We start from the raw sequence: 24,784 nt of genomic DNA on the forward strand, positions 1-24,784 counted from the left end.
CTCATTAGTCATTTGGCGTCTGCAGAAACAGTATGAATATATGAGGATTTCAACCTAAAAATGTCAAATGCCGTTTGTGTCACGAAGTGTCCGCAGCTACTAGGGCTGGAGATGGTGTGGAAGGGAGGGGTCGGATTCTGCACCCTGCCTGAAGCTATATACTTGTACCGCATTACTTTTTCCATTGTTTATTCAGAAGTTCGGTGCCAGAAAGTAAGTCGTCATTCGGTTCGTTCAGAGTCGTTCAGGTTCTTTAGCTGCATTATCATTACAGGGCCTGACGGACCGCTTTTTATATTTCACACTGTGAATGTTTGATCGGTGGAACGCGCCAGGCCGTAGCGAAACGGTCACTTGTTGGTGATCGGAGCTACGGCGAGCCCAGAGCGTAGCGGAGGAATGGCCGTCCACGCTGGGCCGCCCTGCCGGCCCCCGGTGCTGCTGCTGCTGCTGCTGCTACTGCTGCGGCAGCCTCGACCGACCCATGGCGCCAGAGTCTCCACTGCCAGCGCGTCCGCCCTGCCGGTCAGTATTACAGTCACTAGTCAGTATGTACTAACTCTGTCCACACACGTCGCGTTCGCCAGATGTGAAGATGTGAAGCGCGGAGGATGTGAAGCGCGTGGTGCGCCATTTGCGTTAGCGGGCCGAAATCTGTGTCCGTGTGTCCGAAAGCGAGGTGACACAGTTCAAAATCCATGAACGGTACCTAAATGCAAGTCATGTGAACATAATTTCCCATGATTTTTTATTTCATTCGGGTATTGACAATAGCTTTGTGATGCATATCACTTGATAAATGTCTGTTTTAAAAAATAACATTCATTGTGAAAGACCCTGTAGAAGGAGTAGAAGGAGCCTTTTACGTTATAACGAGCGGGCGAGCGAGGCGAAGTCTTTTCTATACAACAGAAAAATATAAGTATGTGTGCCCGGCCTCGCATTGCCTGCAACGCTTTTGAGAGGCTTATACATGTTACAGGGAGTTTGAGAAATCCGTGAGTTTGCAAACTCCCTAGGGAGTTTGCAAACTCCCTGACCCATCAGTGAGTTTGCAAACTCACTAGAGAGTTTACAAATTCACTAGGGAGTTTGCAAAGTCACTGACCGGTCAGGGAGTTTGAGAAAATCCAGTGCGATTGGGCCAAATAAAATCAAGTGTGTAAGATGAGGGTGGCTTACGTGCCGTCCGTGATGTTAAAACAAAGGCGAGTAGTGGTACGGCCTATATAACCGTCGCACGCTGTCCGCTGACAAAAAGCTTAGAGATCCTTAATTGTTTTACCGGAAAAAAATGCTACTCGCGGCTATGTTAAGGGGAGGTTCGGAGCAACGTGCTCCTCCGTTCCGTCGTTTCCATGGATGGAAACGTATCCTGAGTATCCTGTATCCTGTAGTATCCTGATTCCTGAGGATCCTCAGGAATCAGGATACTGAAAACCTTCTCCTCCACGCCGAAACCCCCACTCCGGGCTGGACAGGCACCTTTATCTCATGCGGGCTGCTCCCTTGGAGCGACACCGCTGCTCCCGAGGGAGCGCACCCCGTAGCTGGGTGCAGAGAATGTTTGGGGGGCTGGTCGGCATGTCCATTCGGACGGGCTCAGCCCCGGCGACTCTGTAGGGTGTCTGCCCAGACCAATGTCTCCCCCTAATTCCTATCATTCGTCCGGCTCTGAAATGGTCTTGTCAGACCGAAAAGGCCTATAACCCAACAAAACAAAAACAAACAAGCAGCGTGTGCCAGTCGCAGCTGGGCTGGCTGCCAGCAGCGCCGGCTCTCGATGACACGTCTATGGTGGAGAGGGAATGGACGTGAATTGGTGCGTGTGCCTGTACTTTAGCATAAGTGACCGACAGTGAGCTGTTTCTACTTTGATATATTGAGCCTGACTTTGGAATAGCCACACTTGAGTGGAACGGATCTAATTGGGACGAGAACTAAATAAATGTATGACTAAATAAAGCGGCGGTACATGCATGGATAGATCACTGAGCAGTTTAAAATAAAAAAGTATTAATGGTGTGCATATGATTTTTGTCAGCGTGCGAGGTCCTACAACTAACCGCCTTTGTTTTAACATCACGGACGGCACGTATGACACCCACAACTGTCCCACATGCTGCACACTTATTTTTATTTGGCCCAATCGCTCTGGAATTTCTCAAACTCCCTGACCGGTCAGTGAGTTTGCAAACTCCCTAGTGAATTTGCAAACTCCCTAGTGAGTTTGCAAACTCACTGATGGGTCAGGGAGTTTGCAAACTCACTAGGGAGTTTGCAAACTCACGGATTTCTCAAACTCCCCATGTAACATACATACATATCTCAGCAGCGGCTGGGCCATTTGAACTGCGGTTGTTTTATGGGTAGCCCCATCCTTTTGCAGCATGATCATAATAACAGACAATTGACTTGTGCGGACAGCTGATCAGCACTCGTGGTGGCTCAGACGGCTAATGAGCATGTCGGGTCCGCTGTTTGCCGGCAGCGGGTGGGTGCCAGCAGCTGGCGGCCGCCGCTGAGGCCACTGGCAGAGAGCCAGCCGCCCACGAGCGCACCGACAGCAGGCCAGTCGCCCAAAGAAGCATCGCCAGCGCAGACGTCGCCGTCACCAGTCGCCAGAAACATGACTCCACGGCAGACAAGAGTTTTTCCGTTGTTTGAATATCTTACTCCTAATGGGCGCTTTATTCCAGGTCTTGCCAAAAATAGTCATTGTTGTGGGAAGGAAAACATGTTTGAAATCTTCGTCGGTGCAAGGATAGTCGGTGGCGAAGTGACTACTCCCTTCCAATATCCATGGATGGTGAGTCTTTTATATGGAGCCTTAACCCTCGCCGGCCGAGGGGGGGGGGGCGGGTGCCGCCCCCTCCATAGGGTTTTTTTTTCGCAATAGCTCCAAACACGCTGGCGATAGAGAGCTGAAACTTGATATACCTGACCTTTAATTCAAGCCGGATCTTTTGACACCAACCGCATTTTTGGGTCAGGTCAGGTCACTGACCTATGACGTCGTAAGTTAACCTCTGCACGGTCTTCAGATGTCGCAAGTTCGCAACGCCCTCACTGCCAGAGGAGATGTCACAGGGAAATGAAACTTGCAGGATCTAGTATCCATTATGAGTCTCACAACTTGTATATCTCGGATTTTCCTAAAGGTCATATGAGGTCAGGTCATTTTCGTGACCTCACCATTATAAGTCAATGGGGAAAAATGAAAACTGCTATTTTAACCCTATTCCTGGCGGGGGGGGGGGGGCCTCAGGAGCCCCCCCTGAGGTTTTTTGGTTATTTCTCCAAAACGCTTTGATCTAGGAAGCTCAAATTTTCTGACTTTTCCTAAAAGGCTTTTACGCAACATTTCTCAAAATTTTGAGTTGATCTGACCTCAGGTCAGGTCACCAGAGGCGGTTTGGTGACCCTACCTCAGCAAAGTTTGCAATCACGCCAGAGCTAGAGTTTTTGACCGATCAATTTCTTCTCTTCAGGCTTTAGTTAGGGTACCAGTATGTGCAATTTGTATATCTCATGTTTGGCATCGCCTCGGCGAGAGCAACAAAAAATGTATTGGTTTTATGTCTCTATGTTTCTTAGTTTAAAAGTTATATACAACTAATTCCGAAAAGTTATATAGGTAACTAATTCCAAAACATTTTATCGTTGATGACCTCTGGTGACCTCAATATTGACCTGACCTGAAAATGTTTTATGTAAAAGTTGTAGGTCTTTAAACGACCTATCAAACGCCGTTCGCCGTTTGTCGCTGCGATGTGTAGTTTTTGAGATCTGAAGGGGGGGGGGCCGAATCGGCCCCCCCGCCAGTTTCTTGTCCCGGCGGAGCCCGCCAGGAATAGGGTTAACGCCGGGAACGATCTCCAACTATCTCAAGCACACAGAATCGTGATTTGATGCAATCTTTGCATGGTTAGATGCGTCACTTTTGCAATGTTGACCTTGCGTGACGTCATTTATGACGTCATCAAAGTCATATTAGTTTTTCGTCAATAACTCCCGATCAAATTGAGCTAGCTAGTCGGGAAAGCCACCAATGGACTCAGGAAGACCTCCTGCCGAATCGAATGATATGCGACATGGCCTCTTTCGACCAACTTCGTGACCTGGGGGTGCTGACCTGAACTTGACCTGAACACCCTAAGTTGACCTGACCCGAACAAAAAGTGTATCATTCGACGCGCCTAATCGAGGCGAACACGATGCTGCCAAAATCGCGGCTCTGTGGCCATTTTTGCGAAGTTATGCACCAAACACTGAACCGTACCTTGGGGCACTTGACCTGACCTCAGAGGTCACCGGTTGACCTAAGACCTTGAAATCGGGTACCAATCTCTGTGTCTCGTAACGGTGCACACTCTCGTTTTTTTCCGCGACGCGCTAGCTCCACCAGGGGCGAAACGGCGAGGGGGGGGGGGTCGTACCCGCCCCCCCTCGGCCGGCGCGTATGCAGAAAACCAATAGGTCCGGCGAGGGTTAAAGGGACCCTCCCACCTTCAAAAAGTTAATGAATTGGGATGAAAGTGATGTCGCTCGTTTCAGAAAGAGCGACAACGAATATCTACCAAATTTCACCGAAAAATCTTCACCGGTTTTCAAGATATTAGACTTTTACTTTTGATTACTTCTTGGGATCTCCGCTGTTCCTAGCGACTTTATTTGGAAGCAATATCTTCGCAGCTGGAAGTGCGGCACTTGTAACGCGCAAAGCAGCATAGGTATACCACCGCGTGCTAGCAAACGTTTTAGTAAAATATTTACAATTGTTAGACCTGCGCTGACGTCACACATTCAGAGGGGGCATTCAAATGCATTAGCTGCTCTGAAGTGCTGCAACTTTGAAATTATATTTTTCGATTTGAGGGATTTCTCGATGTTGCGAGTGCTCCAGTCGGTAGGGGAGAGTAGGGAAAGATGCCCAGGGGTTTGTTATGTCATATATGTATTGTTCAAAAATGACCATCGGAAAGCAAAAACTTGTAGTTTCAACAGAAGCCGACATCATTTTTATCCATAAAATATCACTCTTTCATGCTTGAAATATGATATTTTTTGCTATAAAGCATTTTCTCGAAGAACTGAAGGGGGCCTCTTACCCCAAAGGGTGGGAAAGACGCCCCCTGGTGTTGGGTAAGATGCTCCCTGCACTATAAGTGACATGAATGGGCACGTGAATTGCCTGAACAAATCAGTAGTCCCTTCGAGCCTACAGTAAACACTAAACGCCATCGTCAGGGCCCTCAAAAGTAGTCGTGAGGGGCTTCAGAGGTCATCGTTAGGGCCACCAGAGTCCAGCGCGACCAAACAAGCCTCCGTGGTGGCATTCGGAGAACGTTGTGGGGCCCTTATAGGTCTTCATGAGTCTTGAGGGCCCTCAAGCCCATCGTGGGGACCTAAGATGCCAGCGCGGCGTGGAGCCAGCGTGGGAGCCCTCAAAGGATGTCGTGAGGGGCCTTGAAGTTAATAATGGGGCCCACAGAGGCCGTCTCTAGGGCTCTCAGAGTCAGATGCCGCCCCAAAAAGTCGCTGTGTGGGCCGAGAGACCGGCATGGGGAGCAGCCGACCGTATTGGGCTCTCAATAGTCCCAGATCGACTTTTGTCTCTCATCACAAGTATGCACTAAATGATTCGACGGGTTGCTTGAAGGACAGCGTACGGATTTAGGGGGGCGTCTTTCCCCATCAGGGCAGGGGGCATCTTGGCACCAGTGCTGCGGCGGCACGACGTGCAGATCGGCATGTACGCAGACGACCTGATCATCTACGCCAGTGACAGCAGCGTCCCCACAGCCCAGGCCAAGGTGCAGGCGGCAATGGACGAAGTAGAGGAATGGGCCAACGCCTGGAACATGACAATCAGCGCCACCAAAACCAAGACAGTCTTATTCACCTCCAACGTACACGAAGTAAACTCAAAGAAAAAGGTGGACATCTGTCTGGGGGACACGACCATACAGCAAACCAGCGAAGTCACAGTGCTGGGAGTCGTCTTCGATACCTGTCTTTCACCCAACATGTACAGCAGCTGAAGGGCAAACTGGCAAAGCGACTGCAAGTCACCAAGGCCCTGGCGGGAACCACGTGGGGTTGCAGCTCAGTAACCCTGCGAAGGATGTACTGCCAGTTCATCCAACCCGTAGCGCTGTATGGAAGCGCGGCGTACATGTCGCTGAGCCGGAAGACGAACAGGGAGAAGATGGACCAGGTCGCGGCCGCCGGAGCCCGAATCATCACGGGCTGCCCCGCCGGCACGAGGACGAGGGTGGTGATGGCGGAGGCCAACAGCCGGAGCATCTCCTCTCTGGCTGAGGAACAAGGCGCGATCCTGCGAGAGAGGGTCATCCGCCTCCCTGACAGCGTCCCGGCCCGACAGACGGTCACCAGGAAGATGAGGAAGCGGCTCGTGAACCGGCAGACCTGGCGCGAAGAACCGACCAAGATCGCGAAGGAAGCGCTGCTCGAGGAGACGGAGAGGGAGGCCATGTCCCTGCCACCGCGCCCCCCGTGGCTGTCGATGGGGAAAGGAAGGATCAGCTTCCACACGGAATCTGGTGACACCACCTCCAGGCACGACCCACCGGAAAGAAGGCGAGCGGCAGCGGAGCGCGTCCTGGAATCCCTGCCGCCCACGGACTCAACTTACTACACCGACGGTTCCACGGAGAAGGGGTTTGGAGTTGGCGGAGGAGGGGTCGTCCGCATCGAGCAAGGCCGAGGCAACGCGACCTGGAGCGTACCGGCCGGCAGGTGGTCAAGCTCGTACCGGGCCGAGCAAGTGGCTTTCCTGGCAGCTGTGAGGGACGCAGCGGGAGCCTCAAAGGAAGTCAAGACGACCCGCCTGTGCACCGACTCACTCTCACTGGTAACCTTCCTCAAACATGGTACCAGAGGGCCCGCCCCAGAAACCCTTACCGAGATATGGACAGGCCTGAACCATCTCAGTCGCAGAAAAGTGAACGTACAAATCGTCTGGATCCCTGGCCACGCAGACATCGCGGGAAATGAGCAGGCGGACCAGGCAGCAAACACCGGAAGGACCCTCCCTCAAGAAACGGCCAAGATCGACCTCCCGTCGGCGAAAGTGGCCATCCGTGGTGTGTGCTGGAAGAAATGGTCTGGCACGTACCACACCACCGTGCCCCCGGAGCACACACACCGGAGAGCGACGGACGGGCGCTGCCTGAAGTATGAGAGTGAATGGGCCAGACGGGACCAGGTTCTGCTCCATCAGCTGCGAGCGAACCGCTGTCCAATGCTCCAAGCCACACTAGCCAGATGGAACAGGCCGGACACCGACGGCCTGTGTCCCGAGTGTGGCGTGCCGGAGGACACGGAACACGTGGTCTGTGAATCAGTGTTCGCCACGGGCCCCAAAATCCCCAGCCCAGCCCGGCCCGGGCCCATGGGTTCAGAGCCCGGCCCAGCCCGTAGCCCGCTCTGGTAAATATGTCCAAGCCCAGCCCGGCCCGGCCCAGCAAAAATAGCAATCTAGTTATTGTCTTAGTCTATTGCTATAATAAGCATGATTGATTAACACTATTTTGAGAACAATTCAGATTGCATGAATATTAACATGGCAATCATGACTCCCTTCTTTTCAATGAATATAATCATTTCAAGTACCTATGGCACAAATTTTAACAGTAACAGCAAGCACCTCAGTCTAGGTCATGATTACACACCTATAAAAAGTTTACATGATTATATCAACTACATTCTATGAGTGAAGTCATCTTGCAAGCTGATGTGTGTGAACATTATCATGCATAATTGGTGACTCTAATGCATACTTGAAGGAAGTATTTGCAACTTACTCTATACTTCCCAGCACTTACCAGCAGAAAAAAAGCTTGACTTATGGGAATTGATGAATCTGTCTGGGATTGACCTTGCTGTTAAATTGACTCCATTGATGCTGCAATATCGAAAGCCTGAGAAAACATACAAAATAGGTGACACTAGCTTTAGCACTGTCTTCCAAAAAAGAGAAAATATATCCATTTATCAGCAAAACTGATTTAATCTATTTTCAATTCATGCCCACGTGTCAACCGAATCTCTGTGGACAACTATCTGCTGCTTTCCTTGCTATTTTATGTTAGGCTCTTTTCAAGATATGGATATCACTAGCAGCGTAAGCAGAAAACATGGTAAGCTTGAAATGTCATTGGGTACTTTTGCGACTTTTACGCATCATCATCGTCAATTGAAAATAAGCGAACACTTCTTGATTGTCGCAGCTGCGGCAGGTAACGATTCTGACCAATTGTATATTAAACATATATGATCAAGTTTTTATTTTGTTTTACGTTCGAGTTTTCAGACTTCGTGATTAAGGTTTTATTTTTTATTGGTTTTATTTTGTTTTTCAATTTGATACTTACTTAAAAAACGTATTTATTTGCTATACTGTTGTGTATACTACCTAGATGCCGCCACATAAACATAGCGCCATGATCGCAAATTTTGTTGAGAAGGGGCTGGTTTGTTGTTGTGATTTATTTTGACAAATTTACGGACATTTAAAGAAGCTTTCATCGCGAAATACTCTGTAGAATTCCTCGTTACTTACAGTGTGTTTCGTGAGTATCCTTTTAAGGTTCTGTTCGTTAAAAAGCCGTCGGTGAAGGAAAAAAGACTGTGTTGGAATTCTCTCACTATCGCCATATATAAGTGTTAAACTTAATGTAGCCCTGTAGCCCATCATTGTTGAGTGGCTTCTTAGTTTTTGGAGTTGTAGTGCTAAGTAAGTTATTCTGATAACTACATTTTAACTTTAATTAACAAACTAATGATGCTAGAGATTCTCTGATCTTTTTGGTTGCGGAATTTTTATGAAGACCCTCCTATGTGTGACATGATGTGAATTGGATAATTCTCAAGATTCCCAAAATTCAATATCAAGTAGGTATTCTTTCACATTGCTTAAATTTGGTTTAGTTTTAGTATTTTCCCAGTGGGTTTTGTTTGCATCAGCTTCCAAATTTTCTTAAATTGACATTAGTCGAAAAACCCATAGTCCACAAAGCTCCTGGCCCGGCCCGTCCATAGCCCGTTAACTAATGATATTTGGGGGCCCGGCCCAGCCCGTAGCCCAGCCCGGCCCATGGCCCGTTGGGCTGGCCCGGCCCGTGGCGAACACTGCTGTGAATGCCCGAAATACCAGGCGGCGCGGTCTGCGCTCCTCGGCCACACCCCGACACTGACGGTGCTACAAGAGGACCCGGACGCGGTGCTGAGGTTCTTCAGGAGGACTGGCCTCCTACCGGAGGCTCGATGATCGGCCCGCCGGAATCGCCGGACAACAGAAGAAGAAGGGGGCATCTTTCCCCAAGGTACCGAATTAACATTTAATTAGTACAATTTGTTAGCCCTAAAACTACATCCTAAAACAAACTGGTTGGGACAAAGTACACACATATTAACCCTATTAGTGGCAGGCTCCTGGCTACCCCTATTAGTGGCGGGGGGGGGGGGGGCTGTTTACGACCCCCCCTTGATATCTCGAGATCTAACGGGCCGATTTTCAAAATTCAAACGGCATTCGATTTCGCTCAACGTGATCTACATTTCTAAAAAATAAAAATTAAAAAATGTCAATAGGGGGGGGGGGGTAGAGGGGGGTAAAACGGGCAAATTGCAGATACATTTTAGACTGTTTATCACGGCCAGGTTTCTGAACCAATCTTAACGCAACTTTTGCCGATCGATAGAGAATGAACCAGGAATTCACATGGATCCTAAAAATATGCATTTTCAAAAATCATAGGCGGATACAGATCATTGAGATTGGGGGTACACAAAAAGTATAGTAAATAAGGTTTTTGTTGGTACTGTTTCTAAAAAGGGTGGTAATGGTCTTGTTATGTTACAATTTTCTATTGAGAGAACGACTACAATTGTATTGGTCATGCATAGGCGGTGTCAGGGCACCTATGTTGGGAGGTAAAACATAACCCCCCTTTTTGGACGCCTGGATCCGCCTATTATAGCAAAAACGTGTCAAAAGAGGATGCACAATAACTTTGTATATGTTATCACATGATACCTTTCATTCACTGTTCGTAAAACTGGTGCAGCATCGTGATCTTCGCCCAAATGACTCGCTTCACGAATAGGACCCCCAATTCCCAGTGCTCTGGAGCCGCCCCTGGTAAAGTTATGAACTTGAAATTTTCAGGGAATGTGCCCAATTTAGTTTTAGGAAAAGTCAGAAAATTTCAGCATCGTAGCTTCAGCGGTTTCGGAGATATTCCCGAAAAACCTGAGGGGTGGATAAAAACAACCCCCCTGCCACTAATAGGGTTAATGTATCACGACAATAACAAGGGACATAAAAATTATTTACCTTTTTTGATATTTACATTGTTTTGACACCAAAATATTTTTTGGAAGCAGCAAATAAAAAACATGCAATCACCAGCCAACCGTTGTCCGACTGACATTGGCAAATTTTGGTGCAGTAAACAATTGGCAGGCTTCCGCTTTACGCCAAAAACGTTAATTTCCAGGTTCGATTCTTTGTTTTCCCGCTAAGGGGGGTGGGGCGTCTTTCCCACCCTGGGCATCTTACCCTCTCTCCCCTAAGTGTAAGCTGCAGGGACCCCATTTTGGTCTCAACTCAAAACTAATGTTAAGGTGGGATGGTCACTTTACAGGGCGCACGGCACACTTTTTTCGTTTTTTTTTTTGTTTCATTAAAGTGACCATCCCACCTTAACATTAGTTTTGAGTTGAGATAGCCAAATTGGTGCCATGGCCTGAAAATACCGGTTTGGTTCGGGCACTCACAACATCGAAGAATGATTTACCTAATTCGGAGATATGGAATTTCAAACTTGCAGTTCTCAGATTCTAAGGGACTAATGCATTGGAATGCTCCCTTAGAATTTGTGACGCCAGCGGAGATCTAACGATTTTTAAATCTTCGACTAAAACCATCGTTAACACGTGGTGGTATACACTGCTTTGCGCGCAACGTCTGCCGCACTTGAGGCTGCCAAATTATTGCTTCCAAATAAGTCGCTAGGAACAGCGGATATCCCAGAAAGTAAACAAAAGTAAAAGCCCAATCTCTTGAGAACCAGTGAATATTTTTCGGTGAAATTTTGGTAGATATTCATTTTGGATCTTTCCGAGCCAAGGTACATCACTTTTATGCCAATTCATTAACTTTTTTGAATGTGGAGGGTCCCTTTAAAGTCGATCAGATTCAGATCCCTCAGACACTTGCCTTAGCTTCCAAATTCAAACTGAGCTTTTAACCCTCGCCCCACTGGGGCTCCTGGATATTTTCCCGCCCTGCTGGGCGGAGGGTGCTTGGCCCCCCCCCCTCCAAAACAGCTGCTGGGCCACCAGCGACACGCAGTATGCGGCGTTCGAAAGAGCGTCAGAAATAATGACGAAACTACTTCAGTCACTTTTTAGGCTGGAGATCACGTCACCAGAGGTCATCGAAGGTCATCTAAGGTCAACTTTTGCTTATTTCAACAGTTCGAAGCTCAGGAAGGGATAAATCTACAGCGCCACCGGAAAGGATCATGAAATCACTAATTTTTGTACGATACATTTCCACACCGGCCCCACCCACCCTCCAAATTTCGGCTTTTTGGAGTCAACAGAAGCCGAGATCTTAGAGGGGGCGACATTCGCCTCCTTCTGAACTGGACGTAGTTTTCGGAGCCCTTCCTTGCGCATGCTAATACTACGCACTGCTACTATCAATGACCAACTGTTTCTTATATCTGCGCCAACTTAGAACCGACAGGGGAGGGGAATGTTGACCGCCCCCCCCCCCTGAGATCTCGAGAACAAAGCAAGATAGAGACAAGGGGTAAACGGCATGGGGTACGCACGGACAAGGTCTACAATTTTTACACAGGTCATTTTCAGGTCAGGTCAAAGATGACGTCAAAGGGGTCAAAAAAAGTCAAAATGGCGGCGCTAGATATCAGGAGAGTTTTCTCGAATAACTTTCGAAGTAGTCAAGTTAGGAACAAACTAATGGCACCATCGTGATCCTCTCGTTAATCCGCATTGTATCATATATGTGTTGACCTCGAAAAGCCAAGGTCAAAGGTTGACCTCAGGTCACGTGACCTCAAGGTCATCATGTATATCATTCGATGCGCCTTGACAAGCTGAACACGATGAGACCATCCGCGCGGCTGAATCTTGGTCCTGTGAGGAGTTATTAGCAAAAGACATTTGTGACCCTTGATGACGTCACATGAACTTACAGTTGCCCAAGAGCAAAAAAGTCTCAAAGTAGTCAAGGTTGATCGTGTATGAAGTTATTCATGGCATATTGGGCCATTCCGACGCGCTTTAGTGGAAAAATGAAGTTGATTTCCCCCCATTGACTTATAATGGAGAGGTAAAGAAATTGACCTGACCTTAGGTCATCGATATCAAAATTCCGAGACATACAAATTGTAGCTACTAAGGACCTCGTTACATCCAGCGACTTTCAAAGGCCTCCGTCATCTTCTGTAGCTCTGACCGGGTGAAAAAAGTTGCAAAAAAAGTGATTTGAGGTTGGGTCATTCGAAGTGACCTGGTGACCTGACCTTCAAAGGTAGGAGGCTCAAACTTGCACACCATGTGTAAAATTGATGAGGGAAAAGTCATGCCCCGCGGTTTTTGCGCTGTTCACGAAAAACCTCGGGGGGGGGGGGTCAACCGCCCCCCCGTCGGTGCGCGGGAGCATGCAAAAGGATTTGCAAAATGAACCCGCGCCCCACTGGGGTCTGCGTATAACACGCCCTACTGGGGGGGGGGGGGGGGGCTCTTCATAGCCCCCCCTCTTAACTCCGAAACTACTGGGCCGATCGTCAAAATTCAAACGGCGTCTGGTCTGATAGCCCCGGAAAAACTGTCGAGCGAAACCTAATTTCATTGACCTCAAGGTCACCGATGACGTTACAGGTCAGGTCAAAGTAAAAATTATTAGCATTTTGGCTTGTTCACGTTTTGGGCTCTGGCCGCCGTCTTACAAGTCAGATCAGGCTCATTTTTGGTTCACGCACTCGTGAACAGATGTTCTAGATACCCTGAGGGTACCAAACTTGTACTTTGATTTTCAGGTCAAGGTCAGGTCATCACAGGTCACAAAAATATTATATCATTCGTCGGTCACGTGACACATGTTTTATGGTCCATTTAGGCCAAAGATTTCGAATTTGATGTCGTCTGTGTCATTCGAGGTCATTTTGAGTCGAATTTAGCTAAGTTCATGTCACTTCAGGTCAAAAAAGGTCAAATTTTGAAGGTAAAGTTTTTCAACAAAAACTGTGTCTGTTGGATGCAGTTTGAGCTCAGGAACACGATGGTGCTATTTGTATTGGCGTACGGTGTCAAATACATGCTGAAAATTGATTTGAATAATTAATAATTGTGAATTTTTTGCAATAATGCGTAAAACTTGACCATTTTTTAAGATATTTAGCTAAAACTTGCTTAAGTTAGTCATAACAATGCGTTCTATCACATATATTCCGATTTTCTCGAAAAGTCAAAAACTTTTTGAAAAAAATGTAAAAATATAAATTTTGAATTTCATTTTTTTTCAAAATTTTCAAAATTTCGAAAATCCGAGATAGCAGTTTGATAGCGCAGTCTATTTTGAGTCCTCTCATGCAAAGATATTGGATCTAGCTTAAAAACTGAGCTCTTGGGAGCGATTGCCGTGGTTCAATGTTTTGCGTCGAAATCGGCCGAACATGACGTCACTCTGACGTCATTTCCCGCCGACCTATGGTAGCTACGAAGTTCATATTTTGACACAAGGTGTCAAATTGATGCAGCCGAAGCACTGCACTCTATTATGTGGAAGGCGCATCGGCCGCCAGATGGTGTCCAACGGTGCCGCCATGTTGCGCAGACCAGGAAGCGACCGCCGCCTGTGTTGGGGAATAGGGAATTCGGGACCTCGATTTACGTTTGCGGCCGCTGCATCCGTTACGTTCAAGTTATGTAGTCACGGAACCCGGCATCTTATGCAGAATTGAGTGGAGAACAAGGTGCAGGGTTGTATACGACTCAATCAATAGCAATCAATTCAATCACGACAAAGTTGGGAAACCAATCAAATCAATCAAGTCAGAGCAGTTTTCGGAAATTGATTCAATCGACTCAAACGCGACAATGAAAGGAATCAATCAACTCAATCAAACGACTCAAACCAAAACATACATTAGGTTTTTTGCCCCACCAACTTGGAAAAGTGTCCATAGCAGTCTGGTGTACCTACCTACCTAGTAGGTACCTACCTACCTACCTACAGAAGAAACATAAAAATATTGTCATTTAAAATTATAAATTGCCATGCCATCCAAAGTTTCTATGCAATAAGGATGGATACCTAGTGATGGACAGGTGGATCATGATATTGCGATAGGCGTTATCACAAGTGTATTCGCGGTCATTGGGGCGACGTAAGAAAAGAAGAAAACAACTGGCCCCAAGAACTTTAAATTATCAGTTAGCATGCACCTTTTCCTTGATCTGTAGAGAATTTACCATTAATTGCTAGATAAAATTGCATTTAAAATCTTCCATTTATGTTTTTCATCGTTTGCACAATATGTTCTTTTACTAAGCTAGAAACACTAATTAGAAATAGTTCCCGCATCATCGTCAAGAACAATAGGGAAGGCTTGAAGTGAATACAATAATCTAAACGGTTTTGTAATCTATGTGAAGACACTTCTAAAATTGCCTGTAGAAATATTGAAGGCAAAAGTTCAACTTTTTCACAAGACGGATGTCTATAAACCTATTCAACGTGTGTCAACTCAGCCGGTATTTCGTCGCCTACAGCCCAGCGTTCCCTAGTGACCGATAGAGGCGCTGCTATCGATGTCCGCCCGTGCCGCCTAACGGAGGTTCAATGGGTAGAATTGGAGCAGAGTTTCATTTAATGGGTGCAAAATAACCCAGTAGTTGACTCGCCCCTTAACCCACGAGCCGCTGGGGGGCATAAAGTTGCCCCCCCTTTACGTTTTGTAAAATATCTCCGAAACCTGATGAGCTACGAACGTGAAACTTGGCATAGCTTCAAATGAATACCTAGGCAATGTTGAAGGAAAGTTTATTGGTTTTAGCACCTAAGATGACGTCACAGTGACGTCATAAAGTTTTGTCGTTTTCCGATATGGACCGTTTCTGATGACGCTAAGCATGAAACTCATCTGTAAATGAACTAGACAGCACCTGCTGTCATCCTAAAACATCTAACTACACTTCCATCTAGTTTCTGACGAATAATCGGCCCTTTATATTCGGTCCCATATATCTGATGTATCGTGAGGAATATGAGAATCGCAAATCTATAATTTCACTTATGACGTCACTGTGACGTCATTTCAAATGGGATCAACACCAAATTTAAACACAACCTCGGCTAGGTATTCAGGAAGATGTGTGCAAAGTTTCGCTTCTCTATCTCTTCGCGTTGCGACGATATCGTCGCAGAAGTAATGGGGGGGGGCAACTATATGCCCCCCCCCCCAGCGGCCGGCGGGTGGCGCGGAGGCCCAGCGGCCGCCGGGTTAACCCAAATCACCACCTTTCACCTAAAAGTTGTCAATTTAATTTTGGCCATATTCCAACTCCATTTACACTAAATATCATTTGCTCGGATTTTGGCAGTGTTCGTGATTTGGCCATTTACCCTACACCATGTCTATTTTAACCTTCGCCCCAGTGGGGGGGGGGGCATATGTTACCACCCTGTCGCGTTTTTTGCGTGTGAATAAAAAACCGCGGCGCGTAGCGCCGCGCCGCTTGGGGTAGCTTTTGGTACATCAATTTTGGATAATGTGTGAAATTTTTGACCCCAGGTCATGTCAGGTCAGGTCACCAGGTCAAGTTAACCCTCGCCGGCCGAGGGGGGGGGGGGGGGGCGGGTGCCGCCCCCCCATAGGGTTTTTTCGCGATAGCTCCGAACACGCTGGCGATAGAGAGCTGAAACTTGGCATACCTGACCTTTAATCCAAGCCGCATCTTTTGACACCAACCGCATTTTTGGGTCAGGTCAGGTCACTGACCTATGACGTCATAAGTGAACCTCTGCACGGTCTTCAGATGTCGCAACTTCGCAACGCCCTCACTGCCAGAGGAGATGTCACAGGGAAATGAAACTTGCAGGATCTAGTATCCATTATGAGTCCCACAACTTGTATATCTCGGATTTTTCCTAAAGGTCATATGAGGTCAGGTCATTTTCGTGACCTCACCATTATAAGTCAATGGGGAAAAATGAAAACTGCTATTCTGGCGCCGGGAACGATCTCCAACTATCTCAAGCACACAGAATCGTGATTTGATGCACTCCTTGCAAGGTTAGATGCGTCACTTTTGCAATGTTGACCTTGCGTGACGTCATTTATGACGTCATCAAGGTCAAATTAGTTTTTCGTCAATAACTCTTGATCAAATTGAGCTAGCGAGTCGGGAAAATCACCAATGGACTCAGGAAGGCCTGCCGAATCGAATGATATGCGACATGACCTCTTTCGACCAACTTCGTGACCTGGGGGTGCTGACCTGACCTTGACCTGAGGTCAACACCCCAAGTTGACCTGACCCGGACAAAAAGTATATCATTCGACGCGCCTGAGCGAGGCAAACACGATGCTGCCAAAATCGGCGCTCTGCGGCCGTTTTTTGCGAAGTTATTCACCAAAAACTGAACCGTACCCTGAGGCACTTGACCTGACCTCAGAGGTCACCGGATGACCTAGGACCTTAAAATCGGGTACCAATCTCTGCGTCTCGTAACGGCGCACACGCTCGTTTTTTCCGCGTCGCGCTAGCTCCACCAGGGGCGAAACGGCGAGGGGGGGGTCGTACCCGCCCCCCCCCCCTCGGCCGGCGCGTATGTAGAAAACCAATAGGTCCGGCGAGGGTTAACTGACCAAGCCTAAAAAAGCTTGCAATCATGTCCAGCCTGCAGTGATTGTCAGAAAGGTTTCAAACTTGGTGGATGGCATGCTGTTATGGGCGCCTACAATTTGTATCTCTCGGATTTTTTATATCCGTGACCTAAGGTCAGGTCAGTGGCATGACCTTTCCATTACAAGTCAATGGAGAAAAATGAAAATGCCTCTAGATCCGTGTGTACGCATCGGAACAGTCCAACTATTTCAGAATCACAATGATTAGGATCACCCGTGATGACCAAGGTGTCTTTTTTGCTGATAGCCTCTAGAAAGGTCATCCGAGGTCATTTGAGGCTACAAACAGATTTTTGCCAATAACTCTCGATTGGAAAAAGATAGAACGCTGCGGATGGTCTCATTGTGTTTGTCTTGTTGAGACGCATCGACTGATATGCAACATGATCTTTTCCGGTAAGGTCATGACCTTGACCTGAGGTCAAATTTTCAAGTTGACCTTTCAAGGTCAAATTATAGTTCATTCGAAGCGTCTCGGCGAGGGGAACACGATTCTGGCAATAGAAATGTCGTGGCTTTTTGTAGTCGAAAGTTATTGTCGAAAAACACTTTTCGTAAAAACAGCTATTTTTGGAGTTTTTGCCCTCTGGAGGCTAATCCTTTGACTTGAGGTCAACATTGATAATGACCTTTTCAAAAGAAGAGTTTAAAAGCTATCGATTGCTCTTCTATGCGTTTTTCTAGCTACCATAGTTCATGAGATAGCGGCATGTTTTCTGAAAAATATAATGACAATTGGCAAATTTTGACCTTTGATGACCTCTGGTGACCCCAATATTGCTCTAAGATGAAAAATGACCGAAATACTTTCAAACGTACACATTGAGGGCTATCGACTGCTTTTTACCGCGTCTTTCTAGCCCTCTTAGTTTTTGAGTTAGAGGTGGGTGGTAACATATGCCCCCCCCCCCCCACTAGGGCGAAGTTGGCCGAGACCGCCACTGGGGCGCGGGTTAATGGATAATATGCATCAATAACATATTAACCATAGGGAAATAGAAATAAATATCTTACCTGCATGTGACGGTTTCGGTTAGACAGAGACTGACGGGCAGCCTAAAAAATCTTTCCACACAATGTGCATTTGAGACGTGGGATGTTGTCAGATTGGGAAGGAAGATATTTGAAGCATTTAGCGGTCCACGACTCTGGACGTGGCATGTCAATGTTAGGTACCTATGCGAAGAATTCAAAACATTTTATTGCAATACAATTTGAAACTGTTAGGACTGGGGGATAAGGATGAGTATTAAAAATATATTTAAAAGGAAATGGAGAGGACAGGGACTCTGGAACCACAGGATAAGTTAAGGACAAAGGAAGTAGGAACAAGGAAAATTAAAACGCGAAAACGGCATGGTGCTACTGCAAAGAAAACGTTTTGCCGGTTTTGCTAATAAGTATGCTAAGCTTTTATAAATCCTTGTTCTACGTCTTTTGATTTTTTGGTGAGATGACGTGATTGAATATCATGCAGTATGGTAGATCATCATAAAATAAATCGGTTGTAGGTACAACACCAATTTCGTTTTGATTATTATTTCATTTGAAATAAAACCACTTAATAATATTCGGTAAAATATTTTAAGGAAAATGAAATATATTAAATATGTTATGCTTAGTCTCTCAGGAGAAAAGGATCAACAAACGTTCTGCTGCAAATTAAACAATGCAGCAAATTAGGTAAGTAAACGTAATTAGCGAGACGAAAACGGCGCTTTTGTTTCAGTTATTTTTGTAGGGGTTTCAGATATTTATAGAGTTCAGTGGGTTGTTTCTGAGGAGATGTGGAGATGTGAATTATTAATTAATCACACTTTATTAGTATATAGGGCCTTGCACTTTATCATCTGGATTAAAAAAAAAAACGTTTCCTGCTGAGCGCAGAAAGGTAGGTAGGTGCATCGCCAGGTTCTATCACCAGGATTGGAGCAGTTATGAGTTATTGCAGTTGAAAGTCAAAGTTGGCTGTTCATGTTAAGGCCCTCTTCTTTATTTGGCCATCTACCCCATATTGCAGTTGTAATGACAAGCAGTTTTCAGTGTAGTTTTGTGATCTTTGATGTCATCAATTGGTGTCATTATTTTTTGTCAACTAAAACTTATTTGAACTTTCCATTCAATCGACTCAATCATACGAGTCACTCTAATTTTCGGGAATCAAATCAGTCAACCAGTCGCTAAAGTCAAACGAATCAGTCAACCAGTCATCTCGAAAAGTCAATCGACTCAATCCAATCAACTCAAAATACGCGTTGAAACAAATCAATCAATTCAATCGACTTGATTGGTATACAACCCTGACAAGGTGACACCTTTAACCCGCGCACCGACGGAGGTCTGCGCCAACTTCGCACCGACGGGGGGGGGCGGATGACCGCCCCCCCTGAGATCTCGAGAACGAAGCAAGATAGCGACAAGCGGTAAACGGCATCGGATACGCACGGCCAAGATCTACAATTTTTACTAAGGTCATTTTCAGGTCAGGTCAAAGGTGACGTCACAGGGGTCGAAAAAGTCAAAATGGCGGAGAGTTTTCAGGAGAGTTTTCTCGAATAACTTTCGAATTAGTCAAGATAGGAACAAACTAAGGGCATCATCGTGATCCTCTCGTCAATCCGCATCGAATGATATATATGTTGACCTCAAAAGGTCAAGGTCAAAGGTTGACCTCAGGTCACGTGACCTCGAGGTCATCATGTATATCATTCGATGCGTCTTGACGAGCTGAACACAATGAGACCATCCACGCGTCTGTATCTTGTTTCTGTACGGAGTTATTGGCCAAAAACCTTTGGTGACCTTTGATGACGTCACATGACCTCACAGCTGCCCAACAGCAAAACAGACCTCAAGGTAGTGAAGGTTGATCGTATATGAAGTCGTGTAAAGTATATGGGGCCATTCCGACCCGTTTTAGTGGTAAAAACAGGGAGTTGATTTTTCCCCCATTGACTTATATAATGGGGAGGTCGCGAAATTGACCTGACCTTAGGTCACCGATATCAAAATTCCGAGATATACAAATTGTAGCTACTAATGACCTAATAATATCCTGCGACTTTCAAAGGCCTCCGACATCTACTGTAGCTGTGGCACGGTGACAAAGTTGCAAAAAAGTGACTTGAGGTTGGGTCATTCAAAGTGACCTGGTGACCTGATCTTAAAAGGTAGGAAGTTCAAACTTGCACACCATGTGTAAAATTGATGAGGTTATAGTCATACCAAATTTGCGCCGCGGTTTTCCCGCTATTCGCGAAAAACCTCAGGGGGGCGGATATCCGCCCCCCCCCCCGTCGGTGCGAGGGTTAAACATCCTCAGATACAGGGAACTTATACGTTAAACCTTTATAAGTCAATGGGGAAATATGGAAATTGCTATTTTAGCGCCGGGAATGATCTGAAACTACAGGGTGGAAAGAAAAATATGTTCTGATTTTAACAGCCCGTCACATCAAATCGAGTAGTAATATCTCAAAATGAATTAGTGCATTTGAATCACCTTTTCTGGAAGTTTTATACCTGGTGTCATTCACACTCTTTCTCGCTCCTGGGCGTCCCCCACAGCACGTGTTCTGAGTAACCTCTTTTTCGCAGAATTTAGAGATATGTGTACCGCGCAACCTCCGAGATGAATTCAGCGCACAAATCGGGTGGATTCTACGTGCGACCTTCCAAATCGTCTTCATCACGTTCGGGAGACTCTCTGGGCTCATGGCTGGCACATGTCATTTCATTAAACCCCACAGATAAAACCAGGGGCGTCGGGCCTGGGAAGAGGGCTGGCCATGAAATTTCGGCTTTTTTGACTGGTCACGTGCCCTCTAAAGTGTTCCTCCGGCCAGGAGAGGCCCGCTCTTTACGTGCTAGGTGGAGCCCCGTCTTTTTTGGAAACAATTTACTCAGATAAAACCTTCAGGGCTGCCACTATTTAACGCCAGAGCCTCTCCAGCACCCGAGCGTAGCGTTCCTTATTGACGGTGGCCGTGGTGCCTTTCGATGTTTCGAAGGAAACGGTCCGAATGAGCGGTAAAATCAACCCAGAACTGTCAAGTTTGGGCTTCATTCCCTCTGGGCACAACGTTATAGAGCCCTCTGCACAGTCTCACATTGACGTAATGATGTGTTATGTCCACCGCCTGTCTCATCGGACCGTTTTCCCTCGAAACATCGAAAGGCACCACGGTCACCGTCAACAAGGAACGCTACGCTCGGGTGCTGAGAAGGCTCGGGCGTTAGCTAGTGACAGCTCTGGAGGGTGTAACTGAGTACACTGTTTCCAAAAAAGACGGGGCTCCATCTAGCACATAAAGAGCGAGCCTCTCCTGGCCGGAGGAACACTTTAGAGGGCACGTGACCAGTCAAAAAAGCCGAAATTTCATGGCCAGCCCTCTTCTCAGGCCCGACGCCCCTGGTTTTTATCTGTGGGGTTTAATGAAATCACAGGTGCCAGCCATGAGCCCAGAGAGTCTCCCGAACGTGATGAAGACGATTTGGAAGGTCGCACGTAGAATCCACCCGATTTGTGCGCTGAATTCATCTCGGAGGTTGCGCGGTACACATATCTCTAAATTCTGCGAAAAAGGGGTTACTCAGAACACGTGCTATGGGGGACGCCCAGGAGCGAGAAAGAGTGTGAATGACAACAGGTATAAAACTTCCAGAAAAGGTGATTCAAATGCACTAATTCATTTTGAGCTATTACTACTCGCTTTGATGTCACGGGCTGTTAACCCTATTCCTGGCGGGCTCCGCCGGGACAAGAAACTGGCGGGGGGGGGGGGGGCCGATTCGGCCCCCCCTTCAGATCTCAAAAACTACACATCGCAGCGACAAACGGTAAACGGCATCGGATACGCACGGTCAAGATCTACAATTTTTACTCAGGTCATTTTCAGGTCAGGTCAAAGATGACGTCACAGGGGTCGAAAAAGTTAAAATGGCGGCGCTAGATATGGAGAGTTTTTCTCGAATAACTTTCGAATTAGTCAAGATAGGAACAAACTAAGGGCATCATCGTAATCCTCTCGTCAATCCGCATCGAATGATATATATGTTGACCTCGAAAGGTCAAGGTCAAAGGTTGACCTCAGGTCACGTGACCTCGAGGTCATCATGTATATCAATCGATGCGTCTTGACGAGCTGAACACAATGAGACCATCCACGCGTCTGTATCTTTTCCTGTACGGAGTTATTGGCCAAAAACCTTTGGTGACCTTTGATGACGTCACATGACCTCACAGCTGCCCAACAGCAAAACAGACCTCAAGGTAGTGAAGGTTGATCGTATATGAAGTCATGTATGGTATATGGGGCCATTCCGACCCGTTTTAGTGGTAAAAACAGGGAGTTGATTTTTCCCCCATTGACTTATAATGGGGAGGTCGCGAAACTGACCTGACCTTAGGTCACCGATATCGAAATTCCGAGATATACAAATTGCACATACTGGTACCCTACCTAAAGCCTGAAGAGAAGAAATTGATTGGTCAAAAACTCTAGCTCTGGCGTGATTGCAAACTTTTCTGAGGTAGGGTCACCAAACCGCCTCTGGTGACCTGACCTGAGGTCAGATCAACTCAAAATTTTCAGACATGTTGCGTAGAAGCCTTTTAGGAAAAGTCAGAAAATTTGAGCTTCCTAGCTCAACGCGTTTGGGAGAAATAACCAAAAAACCTCAGGGGGGGGGGGGGCTCCTGAGGCCCCCCCGCCAGGAATAGGGTTAATTAACCCTCGCATGTGTGCGGCGTTTTCCAGCTTCTAATGTGTAGGGGGGGGGGGGGGGTCGGTTTGACCCCCCCTTGCCGTTTGGCCCCTGATTGAGCTAGAGCTTCGCGGAAAAAACGAGCGTGTTGCCCGTGACGAGAGGAAGCCGATGATACCCAATTTTAAGGTCCTAGGTCATTGGTTGACCTTCCAGGTCAGGTCAATGACCCAAAGTCGGAAAAATCGGGACCTATTAGAAAGTCGTAAAGTGTGGCTGCTAAGGGGTTTTTCGGGGTGCTGATCACGAATATCGTGTTAGTTTTGATCACAGATGATGTCTTTAAGCATTTAGACCAGGTCGGGTCAGGTCAGGTCAGGTCAATCAGTAGGCGTCGTGACGGGTATTCGTAGTACGTGTCAACCGCCTCTGACAGCTTCGTAACATGTTACGAAGGCACCAAAACTACTTCGTAAATGTTCAAATGGTTGCTAAATTCGAATTCAGCTCCAAAAACTAGCCTAGAAACATGTAAAACTCGAAAAAGTGAACCGAGGTCACCCGAGGTCACCAAAGGTCAGTGACCTGACCTGACCTTCAGGTGACCTTGACACCCACCCTAATGCATGGGAGCAACATCAAATCACATGTTTGAACGTTTGAAACCACGAAAAGCTTGCAAACGCGCGGCTAATGCGAGCCGACGTACGCGTACGCCGAATCGCGATTCCGGCCAAACATGGTCTCGGAAAAGAGGTCACAGGTCAAAGGTCATTTGGGTCAGGATCATGAAATTTTAAGGGTAGGTGTCAAATTGATCAATGCGAGGGTACTAAAAGTTTCGTCGCGATCGGCCGCTTTTTACGCGAGTTATTCGCGAAAAACCATGGGGGGGTCCATCCGACCCCCCCCCTACACATGCGAGGGTAAAAGGGACCCTCCCACCTTCAAAAAAGTTAATGAATTGGCATGAAAGTGATGTCCCTTGGTTCAGAAAGAGCGAAAACGAATATCTACCAAATTTCACCGAAAAATATTCACTGGTTTTCAAGATATTAGGCTTTTACTTTTGTTTACTTTTTGGGATCTCCCCTGTTACTAGCGACTTTATATGGAAGCAATAATTTGGCAGCCTTAAAGTGCGGCAGACGTTGCGCGCAAAGCAGCGTATACCACCACGTGTTAACGATGGTTTTAGTCTAAGATTTAAAAATCGTTAGCTCTCCGCTGACGTCACAAATTCTAAGGGGGCATTCCAATGCATTAGCCCTTTAGAATCCGAAAACTGCAAGTTTGAAATTCCATATCTTCGAATTAAAGCATTTTTCGATGTTGTGAGTGCACAAACCGGTATTTGCAGACCATGGCCACCAATTTGGCTATCTCAACTCAAAACTAATGTTAAGGTGGGAGTGTCCCTTTAAAATCAAAACATATTTTTCTTTCCACCCTGTAGAGAGACGATGGTCCGGCGAGTGAAGTTGAGGAATTCTGAAGATTCCATCGTATTTCCCACTCAATTCCGCGTAAGCTGCCGGGTTCCGTATCGACGTAGCTTGAACGTAACGGATGCAGCGGCCGCAAACGTAAATCGAGGTCCCGAATTCCCTAATCCTCAACACAGGCGGCGGCCGGTTCCTGGTCTGCGCAATATGGCCGCCACCGTTAGACACTACGGCCAATAGGGTTGAAGCGGCAGTGGTCCCCTGTGAGCCGAAGGTACTGAAAGTTTGGCGTCGATACGTCAAGCGGTTTGGAAGTTATTGCAGAGAAATGGGAGGGGGGCTATGAATAGCCCCCCTCCAGTGGGGCGCGGGTTAAAATGGTTGATATTACCCGGCAGGCGGAGGACCTCCCGGCCACCTTCTGCGCGGTGGATGGGGGAGCATTTTTTGCCCCCCTCGTATCTCCGAAACTACCGGACGAATCCGTAAAATGTATGTATTTATGTATGTATGTATTTATTTGAACGCCCACAGGTATGACACCCATTTACAGACGCAGTCCGATACTAAAACCTATAAATACATGTGCTCATGGGTTGTCAAATATAGGTTAACCCGCGCCCTGCTGGGGGTCCTGGATTTCCACGCCCTGCTGGGTGG

At 46.9% G+C, this 24,784-nt stretch overlaps 1 protein-coding gene and 1 long non-coding RNA gene across 4 annotated transcripts in view; one reads left to right on the plus strand and one right to left on the minus strand.

Moving 5' to 3' along the window:
* Positions 1-175: 175 nt before the first annotated feature.
* On the minus strand, positions 176-10,636 carry LOC122380281. Its single transcript, XR_006256311.1, has 2 exons — positions 10,589-10,636; positions 176-519 (listed from the first exon to the last, which is right to left on the minus strand). It is a non-coding gene; the product is annotated as an uncharacterized LOC122380281 (long non-coding RNA).
* Positions 2,499-24,784, plus strand: part of LOC122380280 (trypsin-1-like) — a 51,248-nt gene continuing 28,962 nt past the window's right edge. Inside the window, exon 1 of one of the 3 annotated variants that reach the window (XM_043363318.1) lies at positions 2,499-2,809. In XM_043363318.1, coding sequence (XP_043219253.1) covers positions 2,630-2,809 — 180 coding nt within the window. In that variant the 5' untranslated portion in view covers positions 2,499-2,629. The remainder of the gene's footprint in view (positions 2,810-24,784) is intronic. The other 2 variants (XM_043363319.1, XM_043363317.1) reach the window with 2 other exon arrangements.

The sequence above is a fragment of the Amphibalanus amphitrite genome, unplaced genomic scaffold, assembly GCF_019059575.1.
Source record: "Amphibalanus amphitrite isolate SeventyFive unplaced genomic scaffold, NRLGWU_Aamphi_draft 000094F_arrow, whole genome shotgun sequence".
Classification (NCBI taxonomy): Eukaryota; Metazoa; Arthropoda; class Thecostraca; order Balanomorpha; family Balanidae; genus Amphibalanus; species Amphibalanus amphitrite.